We start from the raw sequence: 19106 nt of genomic DNA, 5'->3' as shown, positions 1-19106 counted from the left end.
CTTGAGGTCTACTAGGCAACAGACAGCGTATTTAGCGGATCTTTGGAAGTAAGAACGGGCTGATATAAGCTTGAAAGACTCGCGTGACGGATAGTTCTTTTCCTATTTAGGATGGTTCGTCCCAATGTGGTAGTGCTTCATCCATCCTATTGTGGCATAGAGCCGCGGTGATCATGGCTTTACTCTAATTCAGCCCCCAATACACCCACTATGGCGGATAAAGACCAATGCCATTGGTCATACCTTCGGTACATCCTTCAGGGTAATCAACATCCACGGGGCCATTTCGAAAACGTGGCACATATCAGGTAACTCTAAAGATAAAAACACAGCCTCGCCAGAATGAGTTCGGCCCCAAAGCCAGCAACAAAAAAAAGTCCACGTCCAAATCCCCCAAAGGATTCAACCTTCAACAAACTTCATCTCGACTCTCAAACCAAATACTGAGGAGCCAATATGGCCTTCGCATACGACTACATAATAATAGGCGCCGGCCTAGCAGGCACAGTCCTGGCTTCAAAACTCCACCACAAACTTCCCTCATCCAAAATTCTCCTCTTAGAAGCAGGTTCAGACCCCTTCAGCCACCAACATACAACAGAACCTCTAAAAGCACCTCAGGCCCTCAAAACAGAACTAGACTGGAACCTATCCACAGTCCCACAACAACACTTCGGAAACAGAACCTGCTACCAAGCAGCGGGAAAAGCCCTCGGCGGCTCAACGGCAATCAGCAACGGAACCTGGACCCGCGGACCAAAAGTCGACTATGACCGCTGGGCTACATTAGTCGGCGACGCAAGATGGAGCTATAACGCCCTCCAGCCATATTTCCCGAAAACAGAAAGCCGGAGCGCGGAGGAGGATGTTTCACGGTTTTCGGCTAAGCCTTTCGTGACATATACATCTACACCTTCCCAGTCGCATGAGAAGAGAAAATATTCGCTACGCGAACCGGTCAGGGAAGCGTGGATGGAATCCGGAGTAAAATTTGTGGATGATGTTAATGCGGGCTTTCCGGTAGGACTATCTGAAAGAGTTGAGTGTTGGAATCAGGGACGCAGACAGCATGTTCATCGTGTATTTGGTCTGGATGGGGTTCAGGTCCTTACCAAGTCGGCTGTTGCGAGGATCCTTATTACGGAGGTGGATGGGGAGATGGTTGCGACTGGTGTTGAACTTGTTGGTGGAGCGAAGTTCTTAGCGAAGGAAGTGATTCTTTCCGCGGGGGCTTATAATAGCCCAAAGATATTATTCCTATCTGGCATTGGGCCGAAGGACATGTTGAGGAGCGTCGGTATTACGCAGACTGTTGAGTCGCCGTATGTTGGGAGGAATTTTCATGATCATATTTCCGTGCCGATTGTGTGGAGGCTGAAGAAGCCGGAGTTGAACTCTTCTTTTGAGGCTTTGACGCAGGATCCGGTGATGAAGCTTGGGTGGCCGAGTGATTGGACAGTTTTTTCTGGGCTCGAGAGGAGTCTTGTGAAGACTTCTATTGAGAAGGATGGAGGCCATCTGAATAATCCTTCCAGTCAGCTTCTTTTGAACCCGCATTGTGTTTTTACGGAGACGGCCAACTATTATACAACCGTTGGTGCGCATCTCGCGGATATGAACACACCAATGGATGGGACGTGTATCTCTTCGACTGTGTTGGGAGTTTCACCTACATCCAGAGGTGAGATCACGATATCTTCAGCTGATCCTCTTGCTCCGCCGGTTATTGATCCGAATTACTATGCCACTGAGCTTGATCGTGTGGCTATTCGGTCTGCGATTCGGAAGGCGTTTGAGGTGTATCAGGATTCTGAGGCATTGAAAGATATTGTCCAATGTGAGGTTCCGCCGCCGGGATATGAGACTTTGACGGCTACTTCGACGGATGAGGAGATTGATGATAGGGTTAGACGTGTGGGGATCACTTCTTTTCATCCGGCTGGGAGCTGTTCAATGGGGAGGGTTGTTGATCCAGAGTTGAGGGTTCATGGAGTGAAGGGATTGAGGATTGTGGATGCTAGTGTTATTCCTTTCCCTCTTGCAGCGCATTTGCAGGTTGCTGTTTATGCGTTAGGAGCGAGGGCTGTGGATTTCATTGTTGCTAAACATAAGTAGTACTTGAGTATTCTGATGATAGGTAGTTTTTTTCTCTTCTAATAAATGTGCCTAATCCTTTTAATATCAATCAAGTCGCATCCGTTTGTCAATGCTAAAATCAAGATACACCCTTTCATGAACAATTGCAGTCCCAAATTCCGACTTCCCCCGCTCTGCATTAACTTGAAAATATCAAAAACGACTCGTCGCCTCCACTAAATCAAATTGCGCCCTATCAAGAACTGCCTGCACACATTCGATTTCCAAAATGACCTGTTCATTCAGCGATGGTTTTTGGTGAGCTTCCAGGATTCCCTCTTCTCCACCTATCACTGAGTTCAAATCTCGTTCGATCTTCTCCAATTCGGCAGCAATACCTTTCTGAAGGGAATCAAAATGTCCCTTCAAGACTTTAGCATAGTCTGTTTTTGCACGGTCATGATACTGGACGAAGAGTTGCGAGGTTTGCACATGGTTGGATATAATGTCTTTGCGCTTAAGAGTGCAGCCCGTTCCTTACACTTACTGTCAGTAATTATTGGAGAAAGAGTGGGGGTTGTATTTACCTGTGGTCTTGGTGCATTCCAGATAGGCAGGACGCATAAGATCTGCCATGAAAGAACTGGCATAGCCATCCGACATGTCTCGCATTGTGGCACTAAATAATACTTGTTAGAATTAAAAGCTTTGATCTCTGTTGGATATAGCATACAGTCATACTTTGTGCTTCTGCTGATTTCCAGGATATGACATTGAACCACGTAGCTGATATTCTGTTGCCTGGATTCCATGACGGAGAGAAGATTTCCCAATGATTGGGGAGCATGGTGCAAATTTTGTCGAAGCAAAGTGCAGACTTGCTGAATGCTGTTGCAGATCGACTTGTTGAGGATCTCGCTTTGGGATTTCAGCCACTGATGAATATTTTGCCAGTGCGGGATCAATTCTGCCCCAGGTTTGGCGATCAGCTCCTTATTCCAGCAGCGGTAACCCACAGCTCGGGTTTTCCAATCTCCATTGTGTCGAACAAATGTACCAATGGTAGAGTGATGCCACTGGGAGCTTTGAGTTAGTCAAGACGCGATTGGATTTTAGATCATCTGAGGTACTCACCTTGTACCAATCTTCACATAACTTGGCACACTGCGATGTCCAGGTGTCCTGCGACAGCCCTATTGCTGATGTCAGGGCGTCTGAGAAGAACACAAAAAGCTGCATAAGACTTACTAATCTTTTGCAGGATATCACCATCAAATAACGTATTCAGGTTGCGTTGCACAGGATCAACATAGCCCTGTGGTGAATGTAGATCCTATTCGCTATCAGAATAATTCAAAGGCCGGAAATAGCTCGCCATAAGTATCTGGGCTGCTTCGGATATATTTTACCTTTCGAAGACTGGCCGCAACTTTTGAAAGAACTGCACGAAGAGCGGGAGCTTCATTGGTGCTGACGGAATCAGCACCAGCCAAAGCCCACTGGCGAACAGATCCTAGATGGGCTGGAATCTGATGATTGAGGTATGCCGTTGTCATGCTTAGCTGGATTGCCGCGGGGATCAATCGACAATATTCCCGAAGCTCACGGATCCCACTCAAATCAATGTACGCATCGGCTAGACGTTGTTCGCCGCCGCAGTAAGTTTTGTAGAGCGAATTGCTGACACATAAAACTCCCGTTTCAGGATAGCTCTGGCTTAGATTCCGTTTGACTCGATCATTTCGTGTGGTGATCATGATTCTTTTCCGCCTGAGGTATCAATAAGTATATGCAACAAGATTAAGTAAAAAAGAAATCAACAAGGGCCTTACTCAAAGTCAAGGTCCTCAATCTGATTCCTATTCAAAGATAAGTTAATGTTGTATACAAATGAAAAAGATAATGCTTACATCAGTTCAAAGCCCCTCATGGCTTCCTCCATGTTCATGCGACTTGAAAGACGAACTTCGCTCAACTGGTCATTGAGTTCGTCGAGTTCGTCGTTCATCAAACCAATTTCTTCAGCATATGTGCCCTCCCCCCGAGCCTCTTCCTCGGGATAAATGGCCTGCGAAAGCACGTCAGAACTTTCTCAATTATATCTTGAATAAGGGCAATACATCAGATCTGGTGCAGACGATGTGATATGGTTTGTCTGCACATCTACCCTTAATATCAGGGATGGATCGGTCAGAGCAGCATCGAGCAATGCTCGAAACGATGAAAATCTCGTCACAACTGTGCGACAAATATTTGTTCGTCGCCCGAACTCTTGCATAGTTGAGGTCTCGAAAGCCTACAGAGTGTGGGGTCTTAGTCCGTTGATCAGCATTTAGGCGATATCAACTCACCTGGTAAATCTGCTATCACCAGTCCAGTGCGCAAGATAGGTGATTTGAGATAGACCCTATGAAGGTTAAAAGAGTTTGGTTGTTGAGAAGGAAATGGAAGTTACCTCAAGAGTTTGGTAAATGGCCAAAAAACAGGCCCACCACCTGTGTGCGAATCGGCTGCCAAATAATCAAGCTGTTCTATGCATCCCTTGAGATTATCTGAGACGACGGTATAAACCAGAGAATCGTGACTGCCTGGTCTGCGAGATACCTCGGCAAGAGCCCACCCTTCCAACTTTACCAGAATGGCTTTCTCTGCTCCCTCACTCTCATCTCGAAGAAAATCCAAGCCCCAATCAGGCTGACTCTCGAACAAAGATTTCAAGGTCCCCTCGGCGCGATCGGCCGCATCCATCAGGCTTTCTTTCTCGTCGATTGATCCAATATCATTGAAAGAGGATTCACAGCGGTACAACCGGAAGCTTCGCAATAGCTCTTCAAGAAGCTCTCTTATTTCCTCCGAGTTCATGAAGAAAGCTTCCAGGGTGTATGGCTGAGGGTGGCTGTTACTCACATAACAAAACTCTATGACCACAGAGGTGCATGCAGTACCACTTGCACTCTGGAGTACCAAGTCAACAAATAATCAAGATATATCGAAAAGGAGAACTTACTGCCCGAGCTATATTTGGTTGGTCCAGTAAAGAGTTGATGAGGGAACTCTTTCCTGTTTTTATTAGATATTGTGCTTTTGCCCACAAGCTATCGCAAGACCTTACCTTCACCAGAAGTCCCAATAAACCCAACAGTCCGAGAGTTCGGGTACTGGAAATTGGCCAATTTCTCTGTCTCATCTTTCAGTTCCTTGAGGTTCGAACTTTGATCACTCACAACCTCAAGACTCATTGTATTTAAAAGCCGAGCAAGTTGCTTCCTGACATCGCGGAGGCCACGTTGGAGACCATGGTCATATATGGGAGCTTTGGGTAGCGGCTCTGAGCCAAAGTCATCCAATTCATTTTCATGGGAAGGGACTATGGCTTGAGCCATTTCTTCCAATGGCCGGGAGGTTTCAGGTGGATTATGAATCGGTAAAGAGTCGGGCTCGGGTGCTTTATCACACAAGACGCTCTCCACTGGGACAGCCGTAGCCGGAGAGGATGGAGATGGTGTACCTTTGTGGGAAGCTATGTGCCCCAGGAGAATCTCACTGCTCCCAGCGCGCGATGAACTTTTGCGGCATTTTATCGAAGATTCGACAGTATCAGGGGCATGCTCGCGTTTTGTTGAGGGCTTGAGAGAGTGAGAGGTTGTTCGGCGCTTGGTTCTAGGGCAAGGGGCGGAGTAAATAGAACTTGCATTTCTGGAGCTCTGGTGAGCACGAGTACAACTCGATGAGTTATCATCCATTGCGGCGTTGGAGATAGATCTATTTTTGCGATGAAGCTTTGGCCATGGGATTTTGGGAAAGCTAACATTCTGCCCCCACATTTTGAGAAGAAGTTAGGATCTGTTTTGATTAAATCTGGGACACTGACGGGGCATGGTTGATGGAAAGGAGACAAAAATTGTTACGGCGATACGAACGGTGGCCCACGGGATGGAGAAGGTGTAAGATCAACTTTGCCGTTTGATAGATTGTTGTGGTATATGTAAGAAGTATTAATGAGCTCTAAGTGAGGTATAAGTAAGAGATCGAAGATTTAACCCAGTGCCGTTTGCCCGTGGCACATGGTGGCTATGACAAATAAAAATTCAAACGCTATGTATGTCTACGGTTCCTGATATTCATAGAGTCCTCGGCCCTGAAGTATGTGAATATCACGATTTTTGCCAGGGATATTACATGCCTGGCAAGTGGACCACATCGTCGGCCCACACAGGGGAGGCGCTCATGGTGCCGGCAAATTGAGGGAATTGTGAGTGGTTTTAAGGTGGAGGAGCTAAAAAGCGCGTTTTCGGGTGTTGTAGGCTGCTTGTGAATGACAGAAGCTGCACCAAGACGCTGTGATCGACTACTTGGTTGTGTCTATTTCTACATGATAGCTATTTGATCGGTAGCTGATAGCAATAGATAACGGATGCTACTATAAATCGAAGAATTCGAGCGAATTGACCTATCGAATGAGTGGTACAGGGATGAAGGCCTCAGGCATGCAGGAGTGGGGAGATAGAGGTGGTTGTTTGTTGTTTGTTTCTGAGTATTTCTTGTTCTTTATCCCCCTCCCAAATCTGATCCTTCGCGGATGGATTTGTCTTCTCTCTCCTTGAATCAGGCCTGCCATACCGCATTTCCTCGTAAATACTCAAGCATCAGATAGATACTTAGATATCGAATATAAAGTCTAAATGAGGATCTAATTGTTCCCGTATGTGCTTAATTAGTTTGTTGTTGCAGCAGTTAGGTCCATTTATATGTACAAGCGATCAACTGAAGAGAATATTATCAAGAGCTTTTGTTATACACAGTCATAGCCCATAGCGAGATTGGCTTCCGCCCCCCAGGGCTATACTATTCAAAGTTCAAGCTACTAGGTCGCACCTAGGTAGTACCAGTACCAAAACGCTCGTGTATATTTTCAATCGTCCATTGGAGAAACTTCGATACATACATAATACATAGCCCACAAACGGCACAAATAGTGGGTGATCAAAACATGCTACTTGTGCCCGACAAGCCTGTCGGTCATTTATATTGTTAAATTCAATTTTCGTAGAACATCTCGCATTTTCTTATCGGTAACCCCCAGCGAGCTCTGCGCATACTCAAGCAATTTTCCACGTTCCTTTGCCCAGTGGACTTCAAGCGGATCACCTGCCTTAATCAAATGTCTGTAGAATCGGCGCAAAGCCATTTTTGTCTTCGTATCTAGCTGCGACGTGAAGCCATACTCCTCAGCAGCTTCTTTGACCCTAGGAAAATTCTGTATCGGGGTATAATCATTCAAGGCAAGGAGGTGTTTAAGCCTTCACACCGAAGGACGGAGTCCATGCTTTTCCACTGGGAAGGACATGAAGTCTCTCAAATGAGGTACTCCACTCAATTGCCCGAGCCGAGGATCAATTTCGTACTTGTAATGTGAGCAAATAGGTAATTGGGTATGCACTCGAAACTGTTTCTCGCTAAATCTTGAAAATTGCGCTACTTGAATGCGGTCAGTGGGGGTGTTTAACTGATTTCGTGGTGTTCAATTAGAAAGCTCCTCTTCGATTCGCCTTAAACTCTTTAGGAATAGCAGCTTTACCTAACCTATGAATTTGCAGTTATTCCATCCATTTAGTTTCGTCTGAGTTGACATAGCGGCGAGCAGCCAAGTAATAAAGAAGACGTTTAATGGATGCCGCCTCGTAGTGGTTCTGTTAGGAAGTGATCAATTCGGTGCGCTGTCGTGGAAGAGACTCTTATAATGATGAATGCTGGCGTAGTGCTCTAATAAGATAGCATTGGGAATCAACAAGTAAAATTACCTCATCTCACTCAATCTGAGCGACGAAAAATCTCAAATCTGTACTTGACACTTGTGCAAGCTCGACAGAAGATGACAAGTATCTCTTTGAAATAATCATGAAGCTCGAGGAGTTATCGAGCCAATGATGTGGGCTCAGCCAGCCAGGCTAGCAAATACTGACCAATACAGTCAGTCTACCTGGCATTCTGGAGTGGAGAAAGTTCGAAATGAGAGATTGAAGCCTTGGAAAAGGTGTAAAGAGTAGTGAATGAAGACATGGTGCCTTAGGCAGTAACTTGCTACAAAAAAGTCTCGCAGGCCTTCCTTCTTCGTCTTCCTTTCTCTCCGCTATTCAACCGCTCTTGTTGACGGAATCTCTTAATTCCTCTGTTCAACCACCTGCCTCTTAAAGAAGCATACGCAACAATGTCTGACAGACAAAATAAGCATATCAAACGCATGCTTAGCAAAGTTTGGGGGTAATAAATTCTTCCAAAATATCTGAAACTTAGCTGAATGACAGAAGGTCTCGAGAACGAGGCGAATATAGTGACCTTAAGCTCGTCTGTGACGATGGCACCAAGTTCGACGTCCATAAGCTCATGCTATGTTCAAAATCCCCTGTCTTTCGAGCTGCGTGTACAGGCAACTTCAAGGAAAGTTTCCCAGCCTTCTCCTTGATATTAACTAACTTGGCTCGAGTACAGGAGGCGGCAGAATCCACGTATCATATGCTAGGTGAATCGACACCTGTCGTGAAGAAAATGTTGGAATACCTGTACCAGGGGGATTACTCAGAAGAATTGAGCGAGAGCCTGAGTAATGACGGGAATCTAAGTGATGAGTCGCTGAAGACGCCGGTGTCTGCGATGTCAGCTCTTCAACTGCATGCCCGATTGTTCGCCTTGGGTGATAAGTTCATTATCCCACAGCTTTGCGCCACAGCCGTGGCAAAATACCGCGACAGGATTAGAAAGCAGTTCAACGCCTTGGAATACCTTGATTCCATGCCCGATGTTTTCTTCTCAATACTGAGCCACAACGATAAACTGCAGTCGACTGCAGTCCAATTTGCAAGCACTCAACTCGAATCGGCTTTAGAGGATGAGCCGGTTCGCACGAAATACGATTCGATTGCCATCCAAGTCCCACAATTTGTGAAAAAAACGCTTGACTTTTATTTTGACGAGTCCCCACAATGTCATGATTGTGGGGACCAAGGCTAATGATCCCTTTACAAGCAAGGTGCAAGAGGTGCCATTGCGGAACATGGAACCCGCCAGTTTTGTAATTTAGACAATTACTATCGCTCTACGCAAAATTAAGGATAGCAAAATTAAGGATATTAAAGAGTTCAAAGCTACTATGAGCATTTCAAGAGGCATTATATTTCTGATTAGCTTCAAATTACTGTTTGTTATCATATCTATATTTTCTTCAAAAGGAGTCCCCAGTGTTGGTATCATAGAGGAAAGTGTGCAACGAACGATATAGAAGTAAGGATCAAGTAAGAAGAAGGGACATGTTAACGCCAGACAATACAAGGACAGTAAGAAATAAGGGTTCATTCAAGTCCATGATTAAGGAAAGCTCCTAAGATCATGCTACACTTTTCACTTTCTACAAGTATTCTGTTCGTGGGTCATGTAGCGCGCTCCCAGGCGCTTATAAATTCATGCTTTACAGACCCGAGACCTTTCTCCTTCCTTCCTATCCTTCACAGCCCCATTGCATATCGCGAATACCCTTTCTCCAGACCTATACCCATATATATGGATAATTCTGATTCTCGACTGAACTGAACTGGCTTTATATAGTTGATGTTCCCTTCTCATTAACCGACAACAAAATAACAAGACGCACGGAGTTCATCTGTGGAAAGGTCACAGAGTAAGACTTCCTCGGGAATTTGTGAATCTTGACTAAGACACAGCAGGTTATGCAAGCGAGGAGATTTACTGATCTCACAATTCTTTGTGATGATGGAAGCCACTTCGATGTTCATAAAATCATCCTCTGCGCTCAATCTCCGGTGTTGTAAGCTGCCTGCACCGGCGACTTCATAGAAAGTTTTTCAAGCTACCTTCTCTTTGGGAAATTCTAATTTGGTTTGATCCAGTACAGGAAGCAGAAGAGTCCATATATAATATGTCGGGTGAATCAAGCTTCGTTGTAAAGAAAATGCTGGACTTTGTCTACACTGGCGAATAGGATGACAAATTCGACGAGATCCGACCTATGAGCCACAGAAGACACTGGTGCTTTTACTATCGCCCCTCCGACTACATGCCCAATTGTTCGCCCTGGGCGACAGATACGACATTCCAGGTCTTTGCGACGCGGCGGCGGACAGATATGAGAGAGCAAATTCTGGTGTCCGTTTGAACCCATGCAATTTTTGGATTCTTTACAAGGCGTCTTCTTTGCGCGATTGGGCCACAATGCCAAACTCCAGAATCACGCTGTGAACGCCGGAAGATCAAAGCTCCCCTATATTTTACAAGACAAAGACATGGGTGCCAAGTACGAATCAGTTCTTGTCGAAGTGCCAGAGTTCGCGATACAAATCCTCGACTCGGTTTACAGAGATCAACAGGAGATTGACGCAAAATGGCACCTCGACACGGAAGGGGAGCTCGAAGAATGGTGGGCAGTGAAAGGATAAGTGAATGCCGGCAAGAAATGTGAACACAGGAACAACCAAATCAATATGAAAAAATTAAGTTAATTCGAAAAATGGTGAAAAGCAACAAACCTTACAAAAAACGTCGAAGTCAATAATCCAGACAAAAAAAATAATGCAAAGTTCAAAATTCCGACAACTCCTCGAAGATATTAGAGAACAAAAAGAGCCAGGATGACAACAATCAGTATTAGATACCAATGATCAAAATTGCTAGTGTTCGACAAAGAATTAAACATAGTAGAGGTAAATTCCTTCTTGAAGCTTCTGCATTATCAGAGGCAAAACAAATACAGCCTCTGGCGACAAGGAACTAAAAAAAAACGTTGAGCCGCATTGCTCTGGACTTGCCATTCCTGACATCCATCCCCAAACATCAAAGTTCTTGGCCGAAATTCAACCATCCATCATTATGAGCAGATCACCTTGAAGCCTCTGATGCGATTCCTCCTCACCGAACTACATTTGTTCGTCGTATCAGAATGAATAGAGGCAAAGTTGCGCTTCTTTGAGCATTTCCTGTCACTGAATAGATGGACGGTACAGTGAGGGTCAATGTCTACTTTGGCAAACCCCCATGCACCCACTCCACCAACACTCTGTAGACAGCCAGTGGCACCAGTACCAGTGTAGGTCTCCTCTACGCCAGAACACCCATGGGTAGCGTAGAGATGGAAGTTATAAGCACCGGGAGCCGCTCGAGGTGCCATGTCTGTGTGGACAATGGGGTAGGAGGTGGAATCTGGTATGAAAATGCCAGAAATGGCAGCTGGAAAGTAGAGCATAGAGATAAAGGCTGAGGAATGATTGAGTAGTCTCATTGCAGCGGTGGTACTCTTTGCTTTTGATGTATGTTTTGAAGGATCCGGGACGTTGTGTTGTTGACTGTTGACTGTTGAGAGACCCTTTGGATTCTTTTTCAAGTAGAGAAAAGGAGTCTCGGATACAGCGGATATGTCATCTTCACCATACTCTACTTCATGTCGATTTTGCGTAGCTATGACGGATCCCTTTCCCGCGCATTACCAGATTGATCGGCTTTAGCGGTAAGCTTACTTGGCATGAAGATAACAAAAACCTTGGAAGCACTTATATAATGTTTCATAAAGTTTTAAACCCTCTGTGTGCCGCGTGCTTGTCGAAACAATGATGTAAAGATGAAGCTAGTATATGACAGGTCACGTGGTCGATGAATTTACACGCACGGCGTGATGTTGTCGTCCTTTCAATATCCACATCTCGTCTGGCGAGAGAGGAGAAAACGAAATTCAGGACCGAGAAGAACATCATAAATCTTAGGATTCTTCCTAACCTTAGACTGCCAGGACATCAAATGTTGGCAACATCTCAAAGTGCCAGCCCGCAGGGTAATGGAGTCGATGCGTCCTCCAACGACAACATCGTGCCCCGCCACTTTGTCCACAATACGTACGAGCGTCTAAAAGACCGATATGCAAAATATTTGTGCGATCATTGGGTTGAGAAAATTGAGCCTGTCAAACATATCAATGAAGACCTAAGTATGGCTGCATTTCTGATTGAGCTGTGGCGCACCATGTACGGAGCAGTGCTGGCAGCCGAAACCACCAAAGAAACCGAGATCAACACCCGATTCCCCGGGTTCATTGATATCGCGTGTGGGAACGGTGTGGTTGTATACCTGCTTTTAATGGAAGGTTATTCTGGCTGTGGATACGATGCTCGTCGCCGCCAAACATGGAATATTTTCCCAGGTTCAGTGCAAGAGCGACTGATGGAGAAGATTTACGTCCCGAAACAATTCGCAGACTGCGTTGAAACCGACAGTATAGGCGTGGACATCCATACAGGAGACTTTCCACCTGACACATTCATCATCTCGAATCATGCCGATGAGCTGACCCTATGGACTCCACTAATGTCAGCTCTAGCTTGCCCTGCCTCCCCGCTTCCTTTCCTTGCTATACCATGCTGTTCGCATTCACTTTCAGGGTCCAGCTACCGCTTCCCTCCACCGAGCAAAACAGCCACCGAAAACTCAGGAATTAAATCAATTCAAATGCAAGATGATGTCATCGAACAAAACCCCCAGCCCGCATCAGGAGATCTGAGGGCCCTGAGAGCAGCAAAAGCAAAAGAAAAAACGGCAGACGGCAAGGCCAGCTCAATGTACGGCTCGCTTACAGCAAAGACCATGCAAATCGCCCAGGAAATCGGGTACGAAGTCGAATCATCCCAGCTCCAAATCCCCAGTACCCGCAATACGGTCATAGTGGGGGGTCGGCAATTAGTAGCACGGCAACGAGAAGGATCTCGAGACGAGAACTCGGCCCCCGCATCGGTGGACCCTCAGACCGACAAAGGTGCTGAGCTTCTACAAAAGATTCAGGAGATTGTCGAACGTGAATGCTTCAAGGATGGAGGAATCCAGCATGCCGCACGGACCTGGATCGAACGCGCTCGGAGCCTACATGAGGGGATGGGACTGGAAACCCATGATCTGATGTCGTGAAGATCAGCGCCAAAAAGCTTGTAAACATCCGGATGCTTGCTGAGTGGGGAAAGCGGCGCAATTTCGGGGATTCGTTCCTCTTCAACACGGGGTTTACGCCATGCTGTTCCCGACATTCCGCCGGCTAAATGCTGGATACTACCTACCCCGTGGGGACGCGGGGTATAAGTAGTATGATGGGTACCTTGATGCGAATGCCGGCTTTCTTTTCTTCTATGTTCTTTTGTACCCAGCAGAATGCGTGCAACTCCTCTCTTTCTGGCCATTGGGCTAGCAAGCGCGTTGGAGAATGGACTCGCGCGCACACCTCAGATGGGATGGGTATGTGACCTAAACATACGTAACAATGAACAAAGCTAACCAGACCAGAATACCTGGAATTCCTTTGCCTGTGACATGAATGAGACTGTCGTTCTACAGGCTGCCGAGAAAATTGTTTCGCTGGGCTTTAAAGATCTCGGTTACCACTATGTTGTCATGGATGACTGCTGGTCCGCAGGCCGTAACTCCTCAGGGTATCTTATTCCAGATCCCAACAAGTTCCCCAATGGTGTCGCAGATTTAGCGGACAAGATCCATGCCATGGGATTGAAGCTCGGGATTTACTCTAGTGCAGGTACATTGACCTGCGCACGGTACGCCGGCTCGCTAGGCTACGAAGAGAAAGACGCCGCGCTTTGGGCAAGTTGGGGTGTGAGTATATCCGTTCCTTGATATTCTCAGGGATTGCGTTGCTTACAATTGCATAGATCGATTATCTTAAATACGATAACTGCTACAATCAAGGCGAAGAAGGCACCCCGAAGCTTTCATACGACCGCTACAACACTATGGGCAAAGCACTCAATGCCACTGGTCGACCTATTCTGTACTCCCTTTGCAACTGGGGTGTTGACGGCCCATGGAATTTCGCTCCTACGATCGGCAATTCTTGGCGAATGAGCGGTGATCTGATCAACGTTTGGGATCGTGAGAATGTCAACTGTCCTTGCTCTGAAACTGAGGGTCTGGACTGCAAGACTCCCGGATATCAGTGCTCTGTCATGAACGTTCTTAACAAGGCCGTGTACTACGCCTCCAAACCGTATGCAGGTGCATGGAATGATCTAGATATGCTCGGTGAGTCAATTGCTTAACCCCAAACGTCGAAGGAAGCCACTAATAAAGTACAGAGGTCGGAAACGGCGGCTTAACAGACACCGAAGCAGTGGCCCATTTCAGTCTTTGGGCGGCTCTCAAATCACCCCTTCTCATGACAAATGTGATGACAACAATTGACGCGCCTACCCTTTCCATCTTGCAAAACACGGCAGTGCTAGCCGTATCCCAAGATCCGGAGTCGTCGTCCGCCGTGCGAATTTGGCGCTACTATGTTGACGGAGGTCAGATTCAAATGTTCAGTGGCTCGCTAAGTGGCGGTGACCAGCTGGTCTTGCTTTTGAATGGTGGATCAACTGCACGGAAGATGAATGCTACTCTGACCGATATCTTCTGGGGTGATGGGGCCGAGGGTACTGCGTCCGAGATCCAGAATAGTTGGGATGTGTATGACCTCTGGGCTGATAGGATGAGCAATGCGACTGCTAATGCGATTATCGAGGGTGGGAATGCGACGCGACCGATTAATATGACTGCTCTTGGTGGATATGAGAAGGTTTACGCGCAGGAGCCTTTGCCGACTTCTAAGGCGCTTATGGGGTCTAAGGTCGGGAGTGTTAAGGCTCGCGGGACGGTGACGGCTCATGTGGAGGCGCATGGTGTTGCTATGTTGCGTTTGAGGGAGGTCAAGAGTAATGATGAGCTTTGATGTAATGGAATATGAATATTTCTATATGAATGGCTTGATTGATATATTGTCAACTTTGCTCTATTTTGTAGTATCCAGCACCGAGCAGAGTGGAGGTTTGGAGGGAAGAATGACATAGTATACAAATTACAGAGATGAGTGAAATGAGACCTTCTCCAACTCCGTCTTTTTGTTGGAGATCCCGAAACAAGCCCGAACGCCATGCAGTCTAACGCAGTCAAACAGGTAGGTATAATGAAGTATGTACAAAGTATTGTATGAAGATCCTCAATAGACTTTGTTGCCAACGGGCTATTGAGACGTTTGTTTGTCTGCCTTGATACGTTCAGCATCCAAAGCATTTTCAAAAACAGAAGAACGCTGCGCTGCAGCTGCAGCAGCGTTTCTGGCCGCAGAATTTGCTGCAGCTGCGGCAGCACTCTTTCGGAGACGTTCGATACGTTCTGAACGAGCCTCGCCAGGAAGACTGCCCCAGACGGGTTCGATGGAATCAGCGCGCCAGTTCGCACGCTGTCCGGACACGCCACATCTCGTGTTCAATGGGCTCAAAGAATTGCTTCCAACGCCGGATTCGCCCCACATGCGGACACGCTGGAGTTTGCGTAGTTTAGCAAGACCGTAGACGCTGACAATTGCGGTGAGGGCGAAGCAGATAAGAGAGACGCCGCCGAAGCCAAAGTCAGATTCTTCGATGAAGTTCTTCAAGTTCATTCCGTAAAGAGCCGAGTACAGTGTTCCTGCTGCGAGGGATAATGTGCCGATGCTGAATTTGAGATCGAGAAGCATGAGGGAGTTGCGGTTCGCGTCGAGAATGGCTTTGACCCTGCTTTGTATTAGAGCAATGTTTCCTTCAGTAGATAGAACATAGGACTTACACTTCTTCAGTATTGCGGATGTTCGTCACCAAGTTACCACTGGCCTGAACAATTTCATCACAGACCTTGTGATATGACTCCAGCAACATCTCCACTTCCTGGTGGTCATCCTCATCTCGTTCCTTGCCCTTTGCTCTTTCGCTCAGGTACATGGCAGCAAGATCATCGTCCGCTTCGAGAAGATCATCAATAGCATCTCGGACCAATCGAGCTTTCTGTTCAAAAGTACCGAGCTTCTTCGAGTAAATCAGGAGATGTCGGAGCTTATCACGATCAATGTCCTCCTCGAGCGCTCGGAGTACCCGCACGACAGGATCCCTCACACCATTGAACTCCTCTTCCAAGCCAGTTGTGACGCTAATAAGCACAGCTTCCAGAGCGCGAAGTTCGTAAGGTAAAGCCGGACCAGCCTGCGCAACCTGCGATGTCTTTTGGCGTAGTTTGCCTTCGAGATCGTAGATGAAAAGGGACTGCATGTAAGAGTCTGTTGACCCGTAGGCATCAAATACAAGTACTCGATCGGCTTTGATTAGGACTCGTAGATGCAAGAGGTTGATGAGGATGGCGCTTGGTCGGACAAGTATATGGGGTAAAGTGGAGGAATCAATCTTGCGTAGGTCTCGAGGAAGAAGGCCGTACTAGACTCAAAAGTTAGCAAGATCACATTATAGCAGGGCAATATTTGCAAACGAACCTTGGCAATCAGTTCCAATTTCCGAAACTCTCCATTCACCAGCGTGACATTCCCGTTGCTGTCAAACTCCGTACATCGAATCCGCAACTCGTTCGAGGCCTTAGCGGCCAATCCACGACCAATGTTGAACATTCCATCTGTCCCCTCATCAATCCAAGCGGGTCCATTCTGTGTATTCTTGTATTCGGCAGTCTTGCTCTTCCTGAGATCGAGAAGGCGCTTGAGGAAAGGCCGACGGGCCGTGGAGGCAGGCCGAGTAAAGATTAATTGTTCAAGCGCGCGCGAAGAGATCTCGGCCTTCGGCCTGGCAGATGTGATCGATAGCTTTGCGTTGAGTGTGGCAACACATCGTGACTTGTCAGGGCGAGTCCAAGTCGAGGATCTTCGCGACGATCCTATCGCCAGGGTGTTATGGCTCGAAGCGCGTTTTGTGAGAGCGCATGTCGACGAATTAGCCACGGAGCCTGACTGTGAGTGTAAGAACCGCAGCAGTGATGCCGATGGCGCAGACGGCTTCAGCGGAGACAGCATGTCTCTGTTGGTGTCCAGACGCTGAGAATGGCCCGATGATCTCAATTGCGGGAAAAATGCCGCGTTTCGGGGTAAGGTTAATCCGCACCCGAAGTATAAAGGTGCAGGACCCAAGAGCAGGATGATTGAACCTAATCAAAGCAATGCTAACCTTGATATACTGGAAATTGTAGTATTTTGTATGTTAAAAACCCGATCATGATTCTCAAGCATTCGAATTCGCGAGCATGTGGATATCGGAACCGACCAATCCGCTCGTCCGAAATCTTATTCCCTGTATGACGGAACATAATTCCAGATCTTTGAATGATTAGCCTGGAATCTCGTGTTCAATTACATCTCTCAGATTATGCAGACTAAGGAGTATATTGCCATATTGAATACACAATGGGGAGGGATCTAAAGCGTTATACTAGTCAACTTTAAGGAATTCGGGATTGCCACGGAAAATGAATATTCCGTTAAGGCACTTCCTCAGCCAATGGAAATCGAGGCAAGTTCGAACATCTATAATGGAACATCCCGAGAATAAGTCAGACATTTCCCTAACCACATATGGTATTAAGTAGTAATACTAATTTAGAGAAAGTGCTACTGTAGTGGAATTGCCAGGTACCTAAGACCATAGGTATGACTGGCCTAAGACAAGTCAACATACAGATAACGCTCTAGTTAAGCCGTAATGTAGCTACACTTACGATTCTACATATTGGAAAAGGTGCTGACTCGTATCACTCTTTGCTCACCGTCACATTCAAGGGTAGCCTATTGTGAATGATTAGCTACCTGGGTATGTATTCGGTAATATACTACTCAGAGTACTGCGCCGTGCGGCCCGTGCCTAATCCTGTAAATGCAGTGTCTAGTGGGATTTTTGGGGTATTCAATTTTAGATGCCTGCAAACTTTGGCCTGGCAAATACAAATAGTCCGTTTAAAGCATCTTCTACAAAGTGCAGTATCATTTTCAACTCAATATGTCTCTTTTTCTTTTTTTTTTTTGCGTCGGCAATACTCAAACGTCCAGAACAGTCCTGCACACCACCACCACATAGATTCTAGAAAGATTGCACCGGAATAGGTTGGTACATAGAGTTGTACGATTTTCGTTCCCTATGTTCTTCTTCTCCAACGAAAGAGGTAACCTGACTGAGCAAGCCCAGGTAACACGGCTGGCAGAGTCTCACCTTCACCACTCGCCTTCCATATGAGCTGTGCATTGCGACACCACCGAAAGTGGCCCAAAAAGCCGTTTTGTGCATACTCTTTGTCTCGCGCCACGTGGAGCAACCTAGTGACGCCTGCGGAGGGAATGTAAACGTTCTGTTCAAGAGAAATTTCACACCCAGCACAAGAGATTCCACGTTCAACTTTGCCAGTTTTTTTATCGTAGTAAGGGAGTGCACATGAGCCCATAGAGTTGGCTTTTTCATTTCGTTGATAGACACTTACGATTATCGGTGGAAGTGTGTGCGGTGGCCGATTGACAACCATAGTAGCCTGATGAAAAGAAACCATCTGAATGCGAGACTTTTGTGAACGTTGACCCATCGAGTATGTTCCAGGCAATGACTTGAATGACCTTAGTTGACGCAACTGGTTAGTACTCGGGCATAGATGTCTTTCAACCGAAGCGAGACTCCGCACTTGGGTTTCAGGAGACTCCTGGAGGCATTTAAAACAGCATCGCTTCCAAGCTAGGATGGATATAAATCCACCGAATTGCCCACAAAAGATGCATGTCTTAGTACACAACGCCTTGTCAAAGTCGAGTAGAGAGATGTCGGTAGCAAGTCGTGTTCGCAACAAGGCGCAGAAAAGGTTCAACCCATGAGAAACTGCTCTCTGATACTGGCTGAGAGAGTCTACTGTCTGCCTTGATCTGAGATTTGTTTGTCGAAATTGGAACAAAGATTGCATGTCCAGAAGGTCCAATATGTCAATTAAAAGCTCGAGGGGTAGCCGGTCGAGAGAGCCAACTCCAACATTCGAACTCCGTTGAAAGGGTGTTGCGATTGATGAACGAATCTTGTTATGTTCGCGTTCCGAGAAGAAGATCACGGATTGAGGGAAGTCGTGACGGTGGTAGGCGACGGTTCGAATGATAGCTTCAGTTTGGTCTTCGTTGAAGCTGTATTCAGTGGCAGAGCGAGTATATCCGGGTATGA

General features: G+C 46.6%; 7 protein-coding genes across 7 annotated transcripts; 5 read left to right on the top strand and 2 right to left on the bottom strand.

The window, feature by feature from the left end:
- Window positions 1-456: 456 nt before the first annotated feature.
- On the top strand, window positions 457-2115 carry N7503_000365 (GMC family oxidoreductase; the record flags this gene model as incomplete). Its single annotated transcript, XM_057059926.1, has 1 exon — window positions 457-2115. One exon carries the CDS (start codon window positions 457-459, stop codon window positions 2113-2115), a length of 1659 nt encoding a protein of 552 aa, XP_056926849.1.
- A 174-nt stretch (window positions 2116-2289) lies between these two features.
- On the bottom strand, window positions 2290-5819 carry N7503_000364 (uncharacterized protein; the record flags this gene model as incomplete). The annotated part of the gene is made up of 13 exons (XM_057059925.1): window positions 2290-2612; window positions 2664-2755; window positions 2818-3152; window positions 3211-3290; window positions 3325-3391; window positions 3486-3846; window positions 3909-3935; window positions 3987-4144; window positions 4197-4372; window positions 4428-4483; window positions 4532-5031; window positions 5084-5136; window positions 5189-5819. The coding sequence occupies 13 exons, from the start codon at window positions 5817-5819 to the stop codon at window positions 2290-2292; spliced, it is 2859 nt and encodes a 952-aa protein (XP_056926848.1).
- A 2465-nt stretch (window positions 5820-8284) lies between these two features.
- On the top strand, window positions 8285-9084 carry N7503_000363 (uncharacterized protein; the record flags this gene model as incomplete). The annotated part of the gene is made up of 2 exons (XM_057059924.1): window positions 8285-8337; window positions 8385-9084. 2 exons carry the CDS (start codon window positions 8285-8287, stop codon window positions 9082-9084), a joined length of 753 nt encoding a protein of 250 aa, XP_056926847.1.
- Window positions 9085-10247: 1163 nt separating this feature from the next.
- Window positions 10248-10523, top strand: N7503_000362 (uncharacterized protein; the record flags this gene model as incomplete). The annotated part of the gene is made up of 1 exon (XM_057059923.1): window positions 10248-10523. One exon carries the CDS (start codon window positions 10248-10250, stop codon window positions 10521-10523), a length of 276 nt encoding a protein of 91 aa, XP_056926846.1.
- Window positions 10524-11874: 1351 nt separating this feature from the next.
- On the top strand, window positions 11875-13032 carry trm44 (tRNA (uracil) methyltransferase; the record flags this gene model as incomplete). Its single annotated transcript, XM_057059922.1, has 1 exon — window positions 11875-13032. One exon carries the CDS (start codon window positions 11875-11877, stop codon window positions 13030-13032), a length of 1158 nt encoding a protein of 385 aa, XP_056926845.1.
- Window positions 13033-13269: 237 nt separating this feature from the next.
- Window positions 13270-14839, top strand: N7503_000360 (glycoside hydrolase family 27 protein; the record flags this gene model as incomplete). Its single annotated transcript, XM_057059921.1, has 4 exons — window positions 13270-13353; window positions 13402-13725; window positions 13782-14151; window positions 14205-14839. The coding sequence occupies 4 exons, from the start codon at window positions 13270-13272 to the stop codon at window positions 14837-14839; spliced, it is 1413 nt and encodes a 470-aa protein (XP_056926844.1).
- Window positions 14840-15130: 291 nt separating this feature from the next.
- On the bottom strand, window positions 15131-16939 carry N7503_000359 (CorA family magnesium transporter; the record flags this gene model as incomplete). The annotated part of the gene is made up of 3 exons (XM_057059920.1): window positions 15131-15662; window positions 15715-16352; window positions 16409-16939. 3 exons carry the CDS (start codon window positions 16937-16939, stop codon window positions 15131-15133), a joined length of 1701 nt encoding a protein of 566 aa, XP_056926843.1.
- Between the last annotated feature and the right edge of the window lie 2167 nt (window positions 16940-19106).

The sequence above is a fragment of the Penicillium pulvis genome, assembly GCF_028828015.1.
Source record: "Penicillium pulvis strain IBT 33274 chromosome Unknown contig_10_segment0_segment0, whole genome shotgun sequence".
Lineage (NCBI taxonomy): Eukaryota > Fungi > Ascomycota > Eurotiomycetes > Eurotiales > Aspergillaceae > Penicillium > Penicillium pulvis.
Note: the sequence above shows the minus strand (reverse complement) of the source record. Positions and strands in the feature narration are given on the sequence as shown.